This window comes from Cottoperca gobio, chromosome 10 (genome assembly GCF_900634415.1).
Source record: "Cottoperca gobio chromosome 10, fCotGob3.1, whole genome shotgun sequence".
NCBI classification, from domain to species: domain Eukaryota; kingdom Metazoa; phylum Chordata; class Actinopteri; order Perciformes; family Bovichtidae; genus Cottoperca; species Cottoperca gobio.
The window spans coordinates 21,094,976-21,117,475 of NC_041364.1; the positions used below are offsets into that span (position 1 = coordinate 21,094,976).

The 22,500-nt window shown below is 39.4% G+C and overlaps 1 protein-coding gene across 3 annotated transcripts in view; it reads right to left on the minus strand.

Annotated features, from left to right (window-relative positions):
• il1rapl2 (interleukin 1 receptor accessory protein-like 2) overlaps window positions 1-22,500 on the minus strand; it is a 384,719-nt gene that overhangs the window by 14,020 nt on the left and 348,199 nt on the right. For all 3 annotated transcript variants that reach the window (XM_029441637.1, XM_029441639.1, XM_029441638.1), the window contains 4 exons: window positions 20,075-20,207; window positions 11,880-12,025; window positions 2,328-2,468; window positions 996-1,056 (listed from right to left, as the gene is read on the minus strand). In XM_029441637.1, coding sequence (XP_029297497.1) covers window positions 996-1,056; window positions 2,328-2,468; window positions 11,880-12,025; window positions 20,075-20,207 — 481 coding nt within the window. The remainder of the gene's footprint in view (window positions 1-995; window positions 1,057-2,327; window positions 2,469-11,879; window positions 12,026-20,074; window positions 20,208-22,500) is intronic.

Here is a 22,500-nt window from a genome sequence, read left to right on the forward strand (position 1 = left end):
CCGGAGTACAGAGGTGTCGCCCGACAGTATAGCCTTAATGCAGTATCCAAGAGTCCAAGTTATGCCATTATCTGTCTGATGCTCTCTTTCCTGATCACCCGTTATATTGTTTATGTGTTATTATTATTCTGTTATGATCCCACATAGCAGAAGGTGATGTTTGTGAGAGACTTTTAATGACCGAGCGGTGCCTGTAGAGATCATCTCCGTACCACCATTGAGGTCACAAGTTCCGGACCCCGGTATTTTCTCAGAGGTGTATATAATAAAGGTTGTGAAATAATTGGCTAAAAATAACTTTACTTTGGTGCGACAAAGATATTGTACAATGCCAAGATCACCGATCTTGTTCATCTGATCACCGTCATTGCTTGTGTGTGTGTGTGTGTGTGTGTGTGTGTGTGTGTGTGTGTGTGTGTGTGTGTGTGTGTGTGTGTGTATGTGTGTGTGTCTGTGTGTATGGATGATCTTGTCGTAACTAAAATCTTTACTCAACAACACAGAGGTCATATGATTATGAGGAAACCGCACAGGCAGCTGACTCCCTGCAAAGCGGGTTACAGATAATGTTAATTTCGTAGAGTCCTACGAAATTAACATTATTGTATTGTTTTGTATAAGAGCAATTGATGAAACCCATAAATAATGTTCCAGATTAAAATCTTATTGAATATATTACATTTGATCAAGTTTTATACAATATTGATACGAACATTATTATTTTTTAAATAGGGGAATTCATGGATTTCTCATGGACACAACACATTTATTTGAGAGCTTCGGAGAGAGCCAGGCCAGCTGCTTTCAGTCTTAATGCTCAGTTAGGCTAACCATCTCATGTATCCATGACCGCTGAACAAGCCTTTAATGTCCAAAGCTCATGATCGAGGTTATCAAGTCCTTTTTATGCTGCGATAGTGAGTTTGAGAAGCAGTGTTGTTAGCATGATGAGAAAGCATTGTTTAATACATATACATGTGTCTGAGGTAACGTACCTTCCCAAACAGTCCAGGTCCACTTTAGTATAGGACAGATAGGCATCATACTCCTTATTATCTGTGAAGAGACAGTAAGAGAGGGGACATAAGTACAGGGCAGGCTCACTCACTCTGGTTGAATGATTGTAAGCTCTTGCATCACATCACTTGTTATATGAACATTTAGGAAATAAGTGATCACCTTTAAGAGGTCAGAGGTACAGCTGCTAAACCTCTGACCTCTTAACATCTGTGAGCAACATGAAGTAGTGAGGTGCAAATTAGACTTGACTTTGTTACTGTATTTAAGAATCTACTTTTTCTCTGTGATTCTATATACTTTACTACATTTTAATTTCAACTGACCACGTCCTGAATGATGATACTTTCCTATCATTTCTACATCTAGTCATCTGGATGAGAATAAAGGCAATCAGAAATTCATCTTTTGAGCATTAACATCTTGGGAATACCCTTCAGAGGAAATCAGACTGCAGAATTCCCTAGTTGTAATTGTCTTTATGTTTTCTTTCTTAATGAAGCTGTTATTTATTTGCATTATGTTGCTTTGTCAATTTTACTTTTGAAACAAACTGTACAAAATAAAGCTCATCAAAAATGATTTGTTTGTTAATTGCTTTCTTTGACTTGAGTGTTGAGATTTTAACGTTTGGTTCTACGACATACATTACGTCGGTAAATACTCCACTCGTGAATTTCTGAAGCTTCTATGTGTCTTAATAAAGGCTTTTGCTAACAAGTGGCTAAATGAGACGACGTAATGTCATCACGCCGAAGACGAGTCCGCCTTTGTCTTACTGGTGGTGATGCAAAGTCCTGCAACCATGGTGTAGTTTGTTTATTACCTAACGGTGTGGAGACTATCCTGCTGAACAACACGTGTAAGTATCATACCCTTTTGTTTGCCAGATAACTTATTTTCTCCAATAATCACAAAGCTAAAGGAAAATCCCCATTGGCTTTTTGTTGAGGGAACCAGAGCGATACTTCCGGGTCGGCCTCCAAAAACACATCATCCCTGCAGCACTCTGTTATCGTCTATCCTTTATTCTGTCTAATCATTTTTCTATCATAACTTAGCAATGGGTTCTCGCTCAGCACTCTTTTCACTCACACACATACACAGCATTTGAGCAATAAATTAGCAAAATGGCAATTTTGTGTAAATCTCCTCAACTGTATATCCTCCGCTGTTCTTTCGCTGCGGTCCTCCATCTTTGTAGTTCTCTGCTCTTCCTGGTGCAACGTGTGTGTTGATTGTGTTGTGAGTCTGAACACTGCAGTTGTTGGATTGTCCTGAACTAAAAGTTAGCACACACATAGGCTTACCATCTTCCGTTTCATCACTTCCAAAGTGTCTCCTGTAGCAGAGCATGATCTCCAGGTTGTAACACTTATAAAGTGCTGTCAGGACTCCCAGCAGAAACAATATGACTCCAAGACCACCAGCCAACTCCAGACGATACATATCTACAGTCAGACAGACACAGCAGGGGGGAGGAGAACACACATCGATTAGATTAAATGGTTTATCAGCATTGATAAGGATCACTAAACGATAAAAAGAAAAACATTATCATATTGTCTTCTTCAATACGTCAGACTTTAAACACGACTGTATGAATGAACGTTTTCTTCTTTGCTTTTGCTACAAACAGGTTTGCTCACATCTGAGTCTATCACTTAAATCTGCCACAATGTGACAAGATATATAAAAAATAAGATTTGCAAATTTCCTAAACGTATTACCGGTACTCAGACTGAAACTCATTCACTCAAGTAGACAGTCACAAAACCAGTTGTGTCAGACACTTCTGTAAAACCACAGAAACATTGCTCTCTTTATTGGAAGAGGTGAAGTTAACGCAAGTCTCATTTGCCAAACACATTTGACCTCGTCCTTTCAGTTCTTTTCCTTGTTTGAAAACTTTTTAAACCGTACATACACATGGACAAGCCACTCAAAGGGGAGAATTATGCTTCTCTGGTTATTTAAATTATGCTTTTCTGATGTTGATTTATACAAGAGAAAAGGCCTCAAGGATGAAGTCTAGTTTGGTAAATATGCATCGGTTAAATGATCCCGTCATACAGCTACTTCTCTAAATGTTTCAATGGGAAGCATCCGGAACTGTCTGGCACGCAGTGAATGAGACAGCTGCAGACGGGGAGGCTGTCACCGCTTTTTTATAGTTTGTATGCACTTTGGTTTGTGTGGTCTATGTTGAGATTTATTGATGATGCTACTAATGCAAGTGTTTGGTGCTGATCCTACTTTAACCTCATTGAATCAAACTGGAATCAACAAAAGAAGACAAACCACCTGTGTAGTTCTGTGTGTTACTGTAACACAAGTTGGCAAAACATATAAAGACAGCATCAACACAAAGTATGTTGCCTGAGAGAGACAGACGACCTCATGTCAGCATGACACACACATGGACACATTGTGTGTGTGTGTGTGTGTGTGTGTGTGTGTGTGTGCGCGCGTGTGAATGACTGATAGTGCTATCATAGGCAATATGAGTGTATGGGAGATTAATGGAACATGGCTGTTGAATGACACCATGGGAAATATGATCTATTACGATCTAACACACACGCACACACGCACACACACACACACACACACACACACACACACACACACACACACACACACACACACACACACACACTATTTATTTCCTATGACCTTCATTTTATTTTTGTTTGTTGCTTTTGGAATGCTTAAAATGTTTATGCTTATAGGGTTTTTTCAAAAAGACTTCAAAATGAAATACTTGTGTTAAAAGTACCAAAGTAAGAGCTGAGAGGACATCTGTAGTAATCTGTAGCTGCGGCATACACTGGTTTGTAAAGTTAGTAAATCTTCTGTCATTTAAATGTTCTCTCTATATCCAATATAAATGTAATTTTATCTACAAGTGTATCAGCCTGACTGAACACAGATTGATTTGCAGATACACATCTGTATGCATCTTCTGTTTATTTTATTGTTGGCATATCAATTTTTATTTCAATTTTTTATCTTGTTTTCCATTTATGTTTTATTATGTATTATGTATTCCATTATGTATGTATGTTGTGGTAATTGTTTTCTTCATTTATATATTTTTATTTAAGAGATTCTTAATATTTTAAATGTTTCTGTGAGATGTCTTTATAAGCCCTTTGGGGTATTTCTATATCCGACCAGCACAATCCTTTTTAATCCTTTAATGCATTATGTTGTTTTCTTATTTGTGCAAATACAAAAAATAACACTAAATTCCAATACTTGGAGTATTTTATAATATTGTAATATCAAACTGAATGACATGATGGAGAATTTAAGTACATAACGTACAATATAAAGCCTTCTTGAAAATATATGGATTAATATAGATTGTTTCCTTTAAAATGATCTCCCACAATGCACCTACTATCTTTTTACAGTGTATAATCTGTGTGAAGTTACAACATTTCTCCAGTAGACGTCTCTGCGACTCTACACTGAGCAGCTACACCACCTTTACACAGAGACACTGTAGGAAGAGGTGGGACAGGGGCAGAGTGGGGGACGGGGAGGGAGGGAAGGACGGGGAGGGAGGGAAGGAAGGAAGGGCGGTCCGAGGGGGGAAGAAAAATAGTGAAATTTAACTAATTAACAAATATTTGCTCTGCAATGATGTGAGCTCAGATTGCTTCCATTAGTAACAAGACACATTTAGAACCTTCCGCTTCTCTCCATCTCCCTGTGCCTCCATCCCTCCCTCTCTTCTTCCCCTGTGTTCCTCTCTCTGCCCCCCACACTCACTCTATCACCACTGCCCCCTTCATCTGTCTCTCTCACATATTTTCCATTAGTAATGAGTCACTTGCCGCCGTCTCCTGCTATCAGTGCACAGGAGAAACGGGAGCAGAATTTGAATTTGAATGACACTTTTTACTTATTTGGCATAAAAAGAGAGGTGAACGGTAACGGTCGAGGTGTCTGCATGTGTGGGAGGAATATGTTGAAATACATTTCAGTGAGAGTTTTATATAACTTTGCTCCCTGCCGTGCTCTTTGTCTCTCTTCATCACCAAACTGATACTGACAGCACCTTGTTGCAGCCTTTGCTCTCTTTCTGTTTGTCTCTTAGTGTTCACGTTTCTTCCACTGGCTCCATTAGAAGAGCATTTAGCATCTGTTGCCAAAGCAATTAGTCAAGAAACAACATTAATGGTGATGAAATAAAAATAGCCTTAAAGTTTGTCTCCAGAAGTACCATCTGTCTAATCTTTCATTGGAACCACAAAATGCTGCCTTAAGATGTCATTTCTTTTAAAGCAACTAAAAGCTGAAGAGAAAACTCTCTACACTATTTCACTGACTGGGAACATCTCAACTTCTCTCCAAACTCTGGTCCACATAGATTCTGAATCATATTCTCAAAATCTAGTCTTTCCTGCAGATGTGTGCTGCGACATCACAGAATAGCTCAACCTGAGCACAGGTCTGATCTGCCTTTGTGGCATTTCAATATTTGTTCTCATACTGTCCATCTTATTATACCTGTATTCACCCTGGTTAAGGCCAGACTGCTCTGCTCTGACATTTTCAAAAGGTATTTCTCAAGTCGTGGGAGGAGAAATCCTGTGTTTTCTGACATAAGCAGCCAAAAGAACTGACTGTGTTTTATTGTTTCACAGTTTGTGGGTTGGTAGGCACTCCAGGTAGCCTTTTGGGGGTAAAGTGAGGCTTTTTCGAACATTTGGTATTATCACTCAATGGCCCCTTGAAAAATACTTTTTATAAAGTCAATGAGCTTATTCATATCACTTTTCATGAACTGACCAATCGCAGCCTGGATGGAGCGGTACATTAGAATTTGTTGAACTCATTGTGATGCAGAAATGGTTGATTATTAATACGTTGATGCTAAGCATTAACACATTAGAGACTAACCATCAATGCACAGCGTTTTTCCTGCAAAAGGATTAAATGACGGAGCAAAACCTACAGAAACAGTTTTGGTTGGGCAGGTCTGATTTAAAAAGTCCAGGGCCATTTTTCATTCCCAGTCCACCGTTGCAGGGGACACATCCTGTGAGTGGTTATTTGTACAGCTTACTGACACATTTACACTCAGGAGGAAGGAAGACTTTGTTCGCACTTCAGAGAGATTTACACCTTTTCAACATCTGGCTAGAAGGCATCTTAAACTCTCTCTGAGGTGGTTTGATAAATCAGATTGATACATTCTTCTTGTATGCTTCTCCGACGCATTTGCACTTGCCTTTTTTAATATGCTGTAGTTTAAATGGGGTCGAAGGGAAGTTTGGGTCTGTATCTCCCTTCCTCATCTCAAACCAGCCCTCACCACACTACCCAAAAATATGATTGTGGCCTGCTGTGAGTCCAACCTTCACAAACCTTTGAATGACATCAGAGAAACCATGTCTTTCTAGTCCCTGTCTGTCACTTTCTCTCAATCCCTCCTCTCTCCTGTCAGCTCCCTCTCCATTTTTTCTTTCTACTAAGACTCTTGTCATGGTGGCTGAAGGCAGCTCATTCTGCTCTGTCGGTTACAATAACTGGATGTGTGTGGCGTGTGTACTGTAGGTGTGTGTGTGTGTCTGTGTGAGTGCATGCGTGCAACATAGATGCATCAACCCATTACCTTGGGTCAGCGCAGGATGAGAGCACACCCTAATTCAATCACACACACAGTGCATGAAATCAAGCTTTGATAACTTGTGCTAACTTAGAATACCTTGTGCTTTGTTTAGGCTGGCGTGTTGTGTTCTGGAGCCCATATGTGACCATATTAGCGTCAAGGCTTCAGGCCAGGAGACGCTAGAACAGTCTGCTGGCTAGTTAGCCCGGTTAGTGAACTTTAATAAAGAAGTAGCCTATAGGCTACTAGAGGTGGAGATTACAAATGACTTTGCTTATTCACATGATTTTGTTCAGTTCAATGCAAAGGCTATAGTAACTGACTTTGTAGTTAGTTCATATGCATCACTGTTCAACACAGCATGGCTATCTTTAGTTCAGTCTCTTAAACTTAATGTTAAGTCTGTTGCTGGTTCAACAGTTTTGTTCAGTTCAGTACAGAACTTGGCCGGCATGAGCACAGCTTCTTTGTTTAGTTCTTTATTTATTTATTTATAAAAATGCACAGGTGGGATGAAAACACGTTTGAGATACGTGGTTATGTTGTAATTTAAAACAAAATAAAACAGTTACAGACGTGAATTTTAAAACGTCCACGTTGATTTTTGGTTTCACGCAGGACACAGAGGGCGGGGTCCTGGAGGAAACTCTGTGTTTGTTTGTTTGTTTATCCATCCAGACCAACTGTTTCTCCTTACAAACATTTCACCCATTGTTAATATAAAAACATTGATTAGTGCAGATATACGGGCATGTAACCAGTCATAATTGGCCACTAGCTGGTTCATGTTGGATATTAGCTTAATATACTGTACGCATTTTAAGAAGGATGATTGTACATGTATTAATTCAGTATTCATCTTTTAATTTTACAGCTTCCAATAATTTTGATTAAAACCACTGGTTGAACTGATATTAGTGTTGCCTCTTCTTACTGTGATGAAGACATGCTCTATGTGTAATTGTTAATTGCGCCTTATTAAAAAGCTCTTAGCATAGCCTCGTTACTCCTTCATCAGCAGACAATCTGTACTAATTGTCTTGTCTATTGGCTGATGTGCAGATCCGCCATCAAAAATGTACATATTTTTAAAAGACCAGGCAGTGTCGATTACAGCTAAAAGTTTTAAATATATTTGAAAATATTCCTGAACTTCCATTCAGAATCATGCAGGGACAATCAATGTGGTTTTAGCTGTAATGAATCCTCTTCAGTTGGAAAATATACTGATGTTTTTAGGAGGATAGTAAAATAAAGTTTGCTCAAAACATAAAATGACTATTGGTGAGGAACTTACAGATTAGCTAAAATATGTTTTAGGGTGACTGAGGAGTAATGACACTAAAGCCGCACTGTAGGTGCTGAGTTTCACTAAATGGGGACCCGGTTGAAGCTGTTATCTCTGGTTCATTTCCTTTAAATCCATTCTGATCACAGAGAAGGAGATGTAGATAAAGATAGACAGACAATAAGTAGGTTTAAGAGTTGGGACAACTTAGGTGTGGAAATAAGGGGCTGCAGCCCAATACCAACTGCAGTTGGTAAATTAAAGACATTGAAGCAGACCGCTGTGTCTGTAAATGTTTTAATTAATGTTGTGATATTGATTGTGTTGTGATGTAACTGTGCTGCTGCCTATCTTGGCCAGGACTCTCTTGAAAAAGAGATTTTTAATCTCAATGAGACCTATCCTGGTAAAATAAGGTTATAAATTAATAAATAAAAATTGAGAAATAAATTAGGAAAGCAGCAACAAGACAAGGAAGAGATAAAGAGACAGAAAGGAGAAGAAAGACATGAGTTTGTTCTAGAACAGCGTTCAGAGCGGCCCACTTCATTTGGAATCAAAAGGAGAAGCACAGAAACACTTACATGGGCGGATCATGAGACAATGGGCCCCTGCGCACATACAAAAGACCCCACCACCTCTCCTACATATAGCAAGACGCACAGACTATAGTTGCATTATAGTATTAGTAGCATCTTTTTGTTGTTGTTTTGTGTCTCTTTGAAGTCGTAACTCTCTGTGTTTTTGTGTCTCCTTGTTGTTGTTTTGCCAGTTTTTTGCAGTTATGTTGTCTGTGGTTGTTTTCCCTCTTTTGTAGTCCTTTTGCGTGTCTTTGTAGTCCTTTTGCGTGTCTTTGTAGTCATTTTGAGTCTCTTTGTAGTTATTTTGTGTGTCTCTGTGGTCTGTTTGAGTCTCATTGTAGTTATTTCGTGTCTCTTTGTGGTCATTTTGATTCTCTTTGTAGTAGCTTTATGTGTCTTTGTAGTTGTTTTGTGTATCGTTGTGGTTGTTTGGCCTATTTTCATAGTTGTTGTTAGCCTCTTTGCAGCTGTTTTGCATGTCTTTATAGTTGTTTTGGTCTCTTCATAGTTGTTTTATGTTTCTATGTGGTCATTTTGAGCCTCTTCATTGATAGTATGTATCTCTTTGAGTGACATTCTGTAGGTGAAGGCTCGGAGGGCCCCAGACACTTTGGACCCTTGGGGCCTGTGCATGACATAGACAGTGCTTCATCCATCCTAATCCAAAAAGTGAACCTGCACATGTTTTACTATAGTTTGAGAGATCGGCTATGATATATACGACAGATATATGCTTCAAGGTCCAGCTACTTGAGTATGTGATGCTTTTAAACAATCCCATTACACTTAATGCCTCCCGTAAGGTTTCTGTTTCTGTGTATATGCGTCTGATCTCACACACACACACACACACACACACACACACACACACACACACACACACACACACACACACACACACACACACACACACACACACACACACACGCACACACACACACACACACACACACACACACACACACAAACACACTAAGAAAACGCTGTAAACTAATGCTGCCTGTTGCTTCAGTGTGAAGCTTTATTGAAAAAAACACACTCCTGTATTCATCCAGGTAATTACAGTGTGAAATAATGACGACCCCACTGTTCTCATCTTGACCCACTGTGGAGGTGTGTGGAGGTGTGTGTCGGTGTGATCCCATGTGTGTGTGTGTGTGTGCTTGTGCCTCTGTGGGAGAGTCCATAGGGGGCTAGTTAAGTATAGTAAGATAGATTTGACACCCAAGGCATTCAGCAGGAGTCAGAGGGGGAGTAAGAAAGAACGTTTTTTATTCTCTTTATACTCTTTTTCTCCTCACTTAGTCTCTCCAGATTTTCTCATACACTCCTCAGATTCCCCTACTTTGTCTCTCTGTCTGCATCTATTATTTCTCCCTTGTTCTCCATTTCCTTGCCTCATTCTGTCTCCCAATGTTTCTGTGCTTGTTTATCTCTTCCCACATTCCCCCCAATTCTCCCTGTCCCTGCTTTTCTGCATCACATACATTTGTTTCATACAGTGGGCCCTTTTTTCCACCGAAATTTGAGGTAACAGAGACAATTTATCTCTTCCTACGGCGCTGTTTCTCTTTGTTTCTCTCTCTTTCTCTCGGTCATGGCCTCTGACTCAAACAGTACCGTTCTCTCTGCATTATCAGATGAAAAGCAAGATACCGCAGGACTGCTGCAAATGTTTTACTAAGGGAGCTGTGCCCTCATGCATTTTTCAGCTCAATATTTTGAGCGGTAAATAGGAGATCCTGTTTCTTTTTATTTTGTCTCCGTCTGTGCTGCTCAGCACTGGTGTTTTTTCACCACACTTTCTGGAGATCACCTGTCAATCAAACACATCGCCAGTACTGTAAGATCTTTTCACTTGGATTTTCTGTTGGTCTGTCTCAGAGTCTATATCTCTGGTCTTCTTTTTGTCATCTGTTTCAAAACAGCTGCGGAAATTAATCTTTGTATGAGCTTTTATGTTTCCCACATTTCATGATGACAGCACACATTTAAAGTCTTAATCATGTTGGAGGGTGTTAACATCCACAAATATTTACCGGGCCATAAAAATAGCATCAGTTCCTGAGGTGTCGGGGTATTCCTTGTTAACAGAATCATAAAGAGAAATATCATAGGTAACTAGAGCAGATACAGTTTTATATTCAGCATGTCAGGGTAAAACAGATTGCTTTTGGAAGAACACACTGTGAAAGCTTTAAATCCAGAACTTGACTACTTGTTTAGTGAGTGTAAAATATCTGGAAATAGAAATCAGCATTAATTTAGTTAACGTTTAATCTGCTTAGAGGAATAGAAATAGGAAATTTGCTTATTTGCTTTTTTGCCAAGAGTAAGATGAAAAGATTGATACTACTCTTATGTCTTTGCGCTTAGTCTGGAGCTACAGCCGAGAGGGAATTAACTTAGTTTAGCATAGCATAAAGACTGGAAGCAGGAGGAAACAGCTAGCGATGCTCAATTTTATCTTCCAAAATACATCTACACCTCTACAGCTAACTAATCAACATGTCATATTATTTTTAAGGCATACATAAACAACACTTATTCCTGGTAATCAGAAGCTACGTCAAATTACTTTGTACTTTTACAATGTGCTAATGTGTGATCTCTAGCTGTTTCCCCTCGTCCCTATTTCTAGTCTTTATGCTAAGCTAAGCTAATTGCCTTATAGACACGAGAGTGGCATCAATATGTTTGTCTAACTCTCGGAAAAAAAATCAAATCAAATAGATTTCTTATAACTTTTGAACTTTCTGATAAGAATTATTGTATGAAATGAGTAATTTGGCATTTTGCTGATCTTTGACTTGCAAAGTGGCATGAGACTTCCCTTCATCAGTGACCAGCTGAGGAGTTTGGTTAATAACTAAAGGTAATATTGTTTAGAAGTCTACGAGACAATGACACTTGATTTATGACCTGAGTAAACATTTATGTTTATGTTCTCAAATCATTAGTTACAAGTCGTTTTCAATACAGCATGCTCTTCATTATGTAGATTATGGTCCATTTAGAGTACAGTAGAAGATAAAGCTGGGTGTGCTTTAGGGAATGGCTACTACTATAAATACATATTTAGATGATGATGATGATGATGATGATGATGATGATGTTGGTTTTTAATAGTACAGACAAAATAAAACATTAGAATCATATGCTGCTGTTTTTTTTCTTAATGAGCAATTTACTTGCAAGCTGTCTGTAGGTCTAATGACTCACTCACTCACTCAGATTTATTGTTTGAAGAAAATGATGAGATGGCAGTAATGAGATGATAAGATGATGGCAGGTTTCCTCTACTTTTGAGGCACTTAGAATATCTAACTAAAACGGGAGGAAGGGAAGGAAAGATAAAGTAATTTACCTTTCTTCTGCAGTATAGCACTCCCACTGCGCTTCCCTATGTGGTTCTCCACATAACAGGTGTAATTGGCCAGGTCTGCTTCATCCACAGCATCAAACGTTAAGGATAACTGCATCTCCTTCTCCCCTAAATGTTCCCTCAAAACCCTGGACAAACACACAAAAAGAATACAATAGTCAGCAGGGATATCTCTTTCCCCCAAATGCACTCCTATAAAAACGTTTTAAGGAAGACAAGGAGCATATGAATATGTATGAAACATTAATTGGATTAGCTTCTATTACTTCATAAAAATAACCTACAAGAAGAAAATGAGAGAGGCAAGAAGAGGAGAAATGTGTAAATCTTAGAAACAGGTGGAGATCCATGTCTCCTATCGCTCCACAAAAAGCCACAAAAGGAGAAAGAGGGTAACAGGAGAGAAGGGGAAAGGAAGCGAGAAATGAGTAGTGGTGCAGTGTGAAGTATGGAGCAGATGAAAAAGGAGGACAGAGAGAGCAAGGAGGCATGTGTAGAAAACATCGGTGACAGCTGGAAAAAGACTCTCCTTATGGTGAGGTCATACTCATCTAAAAGCCTGCGAGGAAGAGATAAGGTGGAGGAGGGGGAGACTGAACGGATGTTTGGGTCACGACGTGCACCTTTGAGCCTGATTTGAGGTCAGATTAAACCACAACCAGTGATATCTGCGATCAGACTAACTGTGCTGACACTGCAAATTCAGAATAGTCAGCACAGATGGTCCAGTAGCAGAAGGAATTCCTTTTAGTGAATTCTAATATCTTTAAAACATGTTTTAATTTATATAGTTTTATATATTAATAATGTAATATTATAACATGCAATATTTAATAAAGTCTAAGTCACATGCTGATACATCTACATGTTCATTTGAATTGTTGTGATGCATGTGGTATGCATTTAAAATGATGTCATCACAATGTCATTGTCTCTTTCTGGGTTTTGTTGTTTATCCAATAAGCGAATATCAGTTTGAATGCCATGTGCTTCTTGCATGTACAGGTGGTAAGCTAATCTTAGAGATGAAATACACGATACACTCAACACTTTGCAAACCATGCTGTTCATTCTGTCTCTAAGATGACATTCATTTTGTGAACATAACTCTTTCACAAATATAAAGAGGCATCAATTCTTTGTTGAGGGAACTTACTGCAGCAGTTGACCCATCGCTAAGCCCTGCCAGCCTTAACTGCTATGCCTGTCAAGCTTCCCTGCCTAGCAGAAAGCCGTTTCTAATGATACAAGTGATAGATATACCACTCATAATGTATGGTAACTTCTCAAACAATCTTTCCTTGATTTCAGACAGAGATAGACAAAAGCAGGTTTCTCATTTTTAGCAATTGGCCACTACTTTACTGGCTGAAATGACAGTTGGCAAATGTTCTTAGATTTAGGTCGCTAGCTAGCTCACATTAACTATGTGAGTGTAGTGAAAACTCCATTTGTATCCTGACGTTTTAAGGTTTCTGGATGACTCATAACCAGATAATAAACCGAGGGGTCGTAAATATCCATTCGATGGCTACAGACTGTACATGACATTATGCTAACTCAGTGTAGTGCAGTGTTTGCACAAAAGACTGAGGCTTTAGTCTTAAGAAAAAAGTCAGCATCCTCACCAATAAATGATCCATGCAGAAGACACAGACCACTACTATACTTTTAAACACTAGACTTTTACACAAGAAAGGGACTTCAGGATGAGTACAAACTGATTAGTTTAGCCATCATGGGTAAACCTCCCCAAATCCAAAAAAGAACAGGAAAAAAACAAAAACAAAAACAATAAAATGACACTAAACTGTACATTTAGTTCATATGGTGGTTAGTAGCATCCAGGACCGGTGGTACATTGGCCCCATACAATGTTGAATGTTCTAGGCCTAAATGGGGCTTTTTATAACAGTAACCTGTAAACCCACATCATAGTGCAGTTAGCTAATGATATGCTAATGCTTGGCTTTGGAAGTACTCTCACTACAGCCCCACGCAGACCACTTCAATAAGTTGAGAAATCCAAAGCTTCAGATATTTTACTTAATTAAAAAGTGTTAATACCACAGTGTAGAAAGACACTATTAATAGTAAAAGTCCTGCATTCAAAACTTCACTTAAGGGCCAATTTCAGAATAATATAAACAATATTGGATTATAATTATTGATGCATTAATATCTTCATAACCTAAATGTTGCATCTAGTAAAGGTGGCATTAGTTCTAGTTACTGTTTATACTGCTGGGCAGCTTAATCTGTAATAATGTATCATCATTTAGAAGTCATTTATATTTTGTATTAATAATCTGAATCTGCACAGTAACTGCTGTCAAATAAATGCAGTAAAAAGTACAATATTTGCCTCTGAAATGTAGTGGAGTATAAGTCTATTAGGTACTCAAATGTGTACTTAAGTACAGCACTTGAGTAAATGTATTTAGTTATATTCCAGTCAATTACAATGACAGGACAATTACACACTCTGTCCTTTGGTCCATAGGGAAGGAATATTTTAAAAGCCAGTATCTTGTAAAGTGAACTCAGTGTCAGCTTCTAAAGCTTGAGTATTCACAGTTTGAATCTCAGAGGAAATTGCCTTCGCCTGGGACAGGACCAGAGAAAATGAGTGTGAGGAGTGTGAACTAAAACAAATCAATTTGTTGGTATAATGATAAAGCAGCCTGTAGATAAACCTACACAGTAAATGTGAAGACTGAACAAAAGTGTGTGAAAATCAGGATTATTTTTGAAAAGAGAGATTTACAGTTTATTAAAAGATTTGAAAAAAGGAATGAAATGGGCAAAACAGCATTAGATGATGAACATAAAGACAAAGAAAAACAGACAAGGGTAAATACCCCTTTAGTGTTCTCTACAAACTGAGTTCAGCCAGGCTTAGGTTAGCTGTGCTATGGGGGTGTTTGGTTTGAATTTAAAGTGACCGACCAAACCAGTAGACCGCAGGATTTTTTAAATAATGAGCATATCCCGTGCAGAATGAGAACTGTTGTCAGAAAACAGGCCACACGAATGTGTTACTCTCCCTCTTTACAGTGTGTGCTGGTTTGAGTCATCTTTGACATACAGTGATCCAGACTGGCCAGATTCTACAACACACGGGTTGAACCACACGGGAGTTGGCACAGTCCAACAGTGGCAAGCAAAGATGAGGCAACATGTACTAGCTCAATGTGGTTCCGTTGGCAACTCGCCATGAAAAATAAATCATATTGTCACTCGAGGCTTTTATCAAAGTGCTTGCACGCAAATAATTGTGACACACACTTTTAGCATGGGCAGTCGCTGTGGGAATTGAACTCCTAACCTTCTCAATATCAATGTGTTTAGGAACAGAGGAGCAGAAAAACCCTGTGAAATATGAATACAGTATACAGTATTACCATTATGGCCAACATTACAGAAAGAAATCATGAGATTAAAAATGTCAAAGGCTCCTGAAGAAATACATCAAATGACTTGGATCACTTCCCGTCTTGCTCTCCTCTGTGTGTCAGTGGGTTTAAGTGTGTGCATCCCTCTCATGTCTACCAGGGCAGAGCATTAGAGGTCACTGTCAAAAACAGTGACTTGTTAAAATCCTCGATTAAAAACACTTTAGGTGACTTTGCTCTTCCTTTTCTCACATAACTCTCAATAACCACCCCCCACTCCCCCTTTCTTTCTCCTCTTACCTCCCTCCTTCTCTCTCCAATCTATAACTCTGACACCGTCTTGACGTCTGATATTAAACACACTCCTTCCATCCCACTAAATTACACCTGAGTAGGGAAGGATTCTGCTCATCTTTGATTGTTTTTATAAATCCTTTTTATAAAAGATAATTCCGAAGTCCTTAAAGGTTCAATGTGTAAAATATGCCAGTATTTAAACTTAAAACAGAATGTGAAGAGGTAACAGTGTTGACGTTGTGTTAAAGACGTCTCAGTGTTGTGTTGCAGAGATATCTCCTGAAGTTAGCATTATAACTGACTAGCTAGACAGAAGAAGTACAGCTGCCTGACTCGGCTTTAGATATTACAGCCATGTTCCGTCTGTTTTATAGTTTGTTTACTGGATTCCGTTCAAACGTGGCAGAAACGAGAAAACCTCCCGCACCACCTCTCTTCGTTCTCACAGAGGTCAGGAGGTTGTTTCACAGAGCGTATAGCTGTCGGCAGCCTCGTTAAATGGCGTAGCTTCAGTTAGCAGTTAGCTTGAGTTCAGCTACAACACCGGGGAACTGCAGACTCCCTGTTGCTGTCGTTACACAGGTCCAGCAGCTGTGACTGCTGGTGCTGGGGTTGGTTCTGACTGAGCTCAAATGTCTTCAGCCGCTGAAAAATAAACCCTCTCAATCATCACTTAAGTTTGTGTCGCTCTCTGCATATGCTGAGACCTTGCTGCCCTCTGCCTGGATTTTCGCATTATGCTGTGTTCATCACGTTTCTGTGCGTCAACCTCTACAAAAATGTTGCGACTAGGTACCAGATCGTAAGCATGTATCCAAGAGAAAGCTACAAAAAAACGCAACTATAACAAGGCAAAACACCAAGCGGACGAATCTTGTTCCAAAACAAGAGTCAATCTGGGGTTGGCTTTCACCTGCTGGCGAGCACTTTAAACCTCACTGCGGTGACGGGCGTGCGCTTCTAGTGTCGTTGAACTGGGGAGGCGGAGCCAACTTTGAATGTTGTGGTAAAAAACTTTTAAAAATCCTATTCATTTTGCCTTCATTATGACCATATTTCATGTTTTCATTGCTCTTACTTCAGTACTTGTTGAAACCATCTCTGAATCAAACTTTAGGTGACTAAAACTGGCAATTTTAGATGGAAAAGCGTAGACAGTAGCAACTAATAATCCATTCTACACTGATACAGATACAAGCTTTGGCTAAACAAACATTAAAACAGTGAGGCTTTGACAACAGTTGGATTGGACAGCTAACGTGAATTTCAAGCAGGTAAAGAAGGCTCTCCACACCACTACACATATGGGCCAGTGCTACCTTCTATAAAAATATGAAAGAAGCACTGGCCCAATTGGAAATATTGTAATTTTGAATTCATTGCACATGAACAAACCATGAACTATCATAGCTGATTTGCAGAAAGGTTGAGCAGCTGGACAGCATTGAAGCTGTGCCAACAACTGCAGTAAAACTGATATATATATTATGTTGGTAGTGTGTTTGGGCGTATGTTTAACAAAAACACTTGAATTCTTGAAGAGTTAGCATTATATTTACCAAAGACAGAAGGTTTTCTGAAGGCGAGCGCTCCAAAGTAAAAGTCTGAAACTTCCTGCCTGTCACACATATTCCCAGCTGGCCATTTTCTCTAGGTGGTGTAGTAATAATGAAGTGAGTGTCAACAGGTCTCTCACATTATACAGGGTAACAAGCATTGGTAATTACGGGTATTCACATTGTCATGGAGGCCACAAGACAATATTAGATCCCATATGCAAACAGACAGGGACACACACCGTCAAATGGCCAATGCTGCAGTGGGACGGGAGGTGGGAGCTAAACGTGGACAGATTAATGTGCATCACAGCAGGAGTCTGTCTGCTGTAGTGTGATTGTTGAATTTGGAGTAGCGATGTGATTGGATGGCCAGAGGGAGTGGACTGAAAGATGGAGAACTCATCAGGCAAAGGTTAATTTAATACCTCAGGGCATGATTAGTTTCAAGTTTAAACACTCATGAACACTCTATCACACTATTTTCCCGGGAGTGAACATTTTCAGAGGCCACTGAGAGGCTTAGCGGTTACAGAGACCATCCTTCAAATGGAGAAGCTGGGTTCAAGCCCCAGCAGGTCAGCAAGCAGCCCTCCTGCTGAAGTCCTCCCAGCTCCAGGGCTGCTGTTGTGTAGCTGACCCTGACCTCTGACCTCCCTATGGGCATGGCAGCGGAAGTGGCAAAAGGATTTCCCTTTAGGGGGGAATTCACATTCACATTATTATTGGTGGACTGAGTTGATGAAATAAAATATGACGGCTTTTGGGTAGGAGAGAACATTTTGTCTGTATTTTACTTTTAAAATGTTTTGGAATGATAAGAACTCTGACTTCCAGGGTAAACCAAATTATGATTGTGTCTTTTCCATGATATAATGACACTTCTTTTACAGCAAGCTGTATCAAAAGTGGGCCGGTTGAGCAATAACATGGAAAGAGAAAAAGCAGTGAACCCACTTGTAGAAGGTGCTTACAATGGATGTATAAAGAGAACGGGATACAGCGTTCGATGCGGAGCCCAAATTCCTATAAAAGTTGCTCAGTGGAGCATGAAGCCAAAGAAATGTTTGACATCTTCCGTGTCCATGGGGCCCATAGAGGTAGCGCACTAGAGACATCTGGTTTAGCCCCCCGCTCACTTGAATGGGGATTAAATTATTAAATCGTGCAGCTCCTCTAGACTTTCCAAATGCTATCAGACTAAATTGATCAAATGCTGATAGTGAAACAAGTCATTTCTCTGGGGGCCCCCATCATGACGTGACGGACCCTGGAGTTGTACTTTACAGTTTGGCCGCAATGTCAAAATAGATCCAAAACCCAGTGCTCTTCCTGGGAGCTTGAAGCTTACAGCCTGACTTCCTAGTTGAATTTTGACCTACTGCACTTGCTGTATTGCACACTCACAATTTTCTTGTGTACTGAGGGTCTAATATATAATCCATTCATCTTTGTTTCCCCATTGGACCTATATTTGGTGATGCTGCCGCGTTGCAAAATCTCAGCAATAACTTTGGTGAATACAATGTTATCATGCACTTCATCAAATCAAACCACCAATACAATTGTTCTATTGAGCTACGGAAATAAAACTTAGTTTGTAATTAAGCATAGTTTTCCTTTAATGTGTAATTACACTGTACTGTGCGCCCACATTGCTTGCTGAATCCGCAAAAGGAATGGCTAAGTCGACCCGTAAATCAAATATTTAATTCCGTGATTCTGCATCACTGCAGCACAGTAGTATTAACAGGTCAGACATGTGCCCTAATCCTACATACCTCATCCGATCTCTACCCTCTTCACAGAGCACTCACCCAGCCCTCCAGAGGCAAAGTTATTACAACAACGACTATAAGCAAATGATGTTTGCTGCATGTTTGTTTGCGGTTGTTGTCGTAGTAAATCTTTTGTCCATGTACTGGGAAAGCCTGCATTTTGTTTCCTGTGATGTATTAGTTGATGTCCTGTGGTCGCCTCTAAGATTGTCAACCTCTAAAAAGGTCCTTTACTCTTCTTAAGAGTGAAACAAAAACAGAATGACATGAGCCCAGCCACACAGGGCAGCCTGGCTTTGGTAATCTTTCCTTCTAAAAACTTAAAAAGAGACTTCTGAGGAGCACCTAAAATCCCAAACTATTCCCCATGCATTCATCCATTGAAGAAAGCAAACTGGAGAAACATTATCATTACCTACCTCCAAACTGAACAAGCTGTTGCTCTACAGACATACAGGCCAAAGGAAATGAAATAATTAATTTGAGTCATTTATAATATAATAATATAGTGTAATTGCAGATAAATTGTCTCAGTATTAACCTGTGTGTGTGTGTGTGTGTGTGTGTGTGTGTGTGTGTGTGTGTGTGTGTGTGTGTGTGTGTGTGTGTGTGTGTGTGTATGTGTGTGTGCGCGTGAGAGTTTGATACTGTGAGTCTTCTGACGGTTTCCATGGAGATGGGGCAGGTTGTTCTAATGATATTTGACGCCCCGCAGACAATCAGGCTTTTCCCAATAGAGCCAACTGTAATTGGTCCCAATAGGGGAGAAAATGAATTCAATTTAACTTTATTATTGGTATTCATAATTTTTTAGGAAAGTTGAGAAGAAATCTGTCAGAGAACCCTCAATGAGTCATAAATCATGAGAGAGTAAATTAGATCCCGACAGCGTGAGGAGTGCAGCTGGAGTCTTTTTCAGAAATTAATTAACAATAGAAACCTGTAGACTTGAGAGGCTATAATTGATAGTATAATGGCATGTATGTTTCTTACAATATTATGTTCAATTATGTGTATTTAGTATCTACTCAACTTTTCAATAAACATCTACTGTAGTTTTATTATTTAGTCTCCTCTCATCCAGAAAAGGATTAGGGGTTCATATGTGACTGGAAGTGGATTCATGTTAAATCTGATGCTGGTGTACTTACGTGACTTCACTCTCTTTAATGTGTCCCGCTAGTTCTTCCACAAACTTTTCTCCTTTCATCCAATAGATAATGGGCCTTCTGTTTTCTCCACTGTAGCCAAAAAACGCCTTGCAGTCCAGACTGAGAGGCATACCTGCAACACACCACGACACTGTTATAATACAGACAACAGCATACTGACATGCAGCGAGATTATTCACATTGTGCTTTAGCTGGGGAATACACACAATGTAAACTGCCATGCATGCTGCAATATTCTGATCAAAGAAGGTTACTGAAGAAAGTGGTATGTAGTATAGTAAAATGACGTTCTTGTGGCTGGTCAGAAGGACATAGTGGGACACCTGCTGCCCCCCTCGGGAACCAATTTAAAGAGCTACTGCAGCTCTGTAGGTGTGCAGCAAGGTGCCTGCTTGGAGCCCCTTGACTTGGGGAAATAATTAAAGGCTCATCAAGCCGTCCTAGTGGCAGTGACCTGCTTTTTATCATGTAAAAGTCATCTAATTTAATCAAAATCTCAATTTATGGAGCAAAACTGTAACAGTGAAGCAGAAAAACAAGCATTGTGTAAATGGTCAGTTCACACAAATCACACAAAACAAGACTAGATCGGCGTTTCATTGCCTTTCTGCCTAACCAAAAAGGAAATTCCATTCATGTTCTTTGCAACGGTGGTAACAGCAGAGATATTAGCACACAACCAAAACTATACTATATTTATGGTTAGCTGTGCATTACCTGTTTACAAACTGCTGTTACACTGAGTTTTTAGGGTGTGATGTCTCTTTTTTCCTCAATTTGCTGTCAAAACACAACATAATTTTTAGCCGTACAGAAAGAATTGCAGTAACGGTTTGAGTCCTTGTTAAATTACACTTTAAAATGATTGCAGAGGACCAAAGGAAATATGCGGTGAAATTAATGGATGATTATGTCAATGTTGAAACTGTTTGAAAATCTCACTTTCTACAATATCTGTACATAGCAACTATGGTGTGATGTTAGGGAGATATCACTAATAAAGGCATTTATTAATGGCAGCTCTGTGACAGAGTACACAAGTCCGGTCTCATACATGAAAGTCTCATAGATGCTTTAACAAAAAGAAAAGGTTAACAACTGGCTATTTTATAGGCTATTCATATAGTCTGTATTGGAAGGGCTAAATGCAACAGGTTACGTGATTCGATACTTGTCATATATTACTGCTGGAAGAAAAGAATCGACAATACCAGAAGCGCAGACACACAGTATCCACACACACTCTTCCCTCTTGTAAGACCTTGAAACCACCAGTATGTGATTACAGCTATCAATGATGATGATGGAGTATTAATGAGCATTCTAATGAGCGTTACCTCGTTAGGCAGTCAATTAGAAGATAATTATGATAGACCTCTGTATTATCGTAATGATAGCTCTATCAGTGCAGTTGAGTATCAACACTGAATGCTAACGTTATCTGTATATCTGTGTGTTTGCTGTCAGACATGTACTTGAAGTGAAAGTTAACGCGAAACATATTCACATATGTCGATACTTTAATGCAGAGTGTGTAATAATTGCAGATGCTTCTGTGCACGTCTGTCCTCGTCCTTGTGGAAGTTAATCCCTGAAATTACTATTTTTCAAGAGAGGAGTGCAGCACTGGTAATGTATTTCACAAATCGGTTATCATTTAAATAAACATGAGGTTTTATCAATTGGTCATGGCAAAATGCAACTGTTTTCATATGGGAATGCCAGATGATTGCTTTGTTTTGATGTATTGCTTCAATTATTCTGATTGATGAAAACAAAAAGGGGATGACAGAAGACTTTATCGTTTGCCTGTCTCTCAAAATGATAATTTCTAACAAGACAAGTAGTCTGCACAGCTTCATGTATCTTCTATGTGTGTTGGTGGGTGCTCATGGTATGTTTGCTTGCCCTTGTGCTGACGCAGGCAGCATCATGTTTTACACACACAAACTGCTGAAAAAGTCAAATCGGAATCGGAGCGATATTGTGTGTTTGTGTCCCTGTGTGTGTACGTGTGATCCGCAGTAATTGATTAGCACCCCGATGGTGTGTTTGTGTTCTCAGCATGTTATAGTGATTACAATCCTCAACTTTGTTTGCACTTGTGTGGCATGAGGGTGTGTTTCCCTCAACCACAACTACCAGCCCTGAAATCCAGTCTCATATATCCTAAAGCAGCAGGGTGTTTGTAAGAACTCAATAAAAAGGGTCGGTGCTATGTTGTTATTATTAGTACCAAGGAAAGATTTTATGCAAATGACTGACGTTAGTGACTGGTGCATAATCATTTCGCACTGCTGCTTAGTGCGATCACTTTGCATACATGAAGCACTCCCTCACAAGTGAGAATGTAAACAAAAGTCACGAGTCAACACCAATCTGATTCCAGTCTTTATAACTTTAGT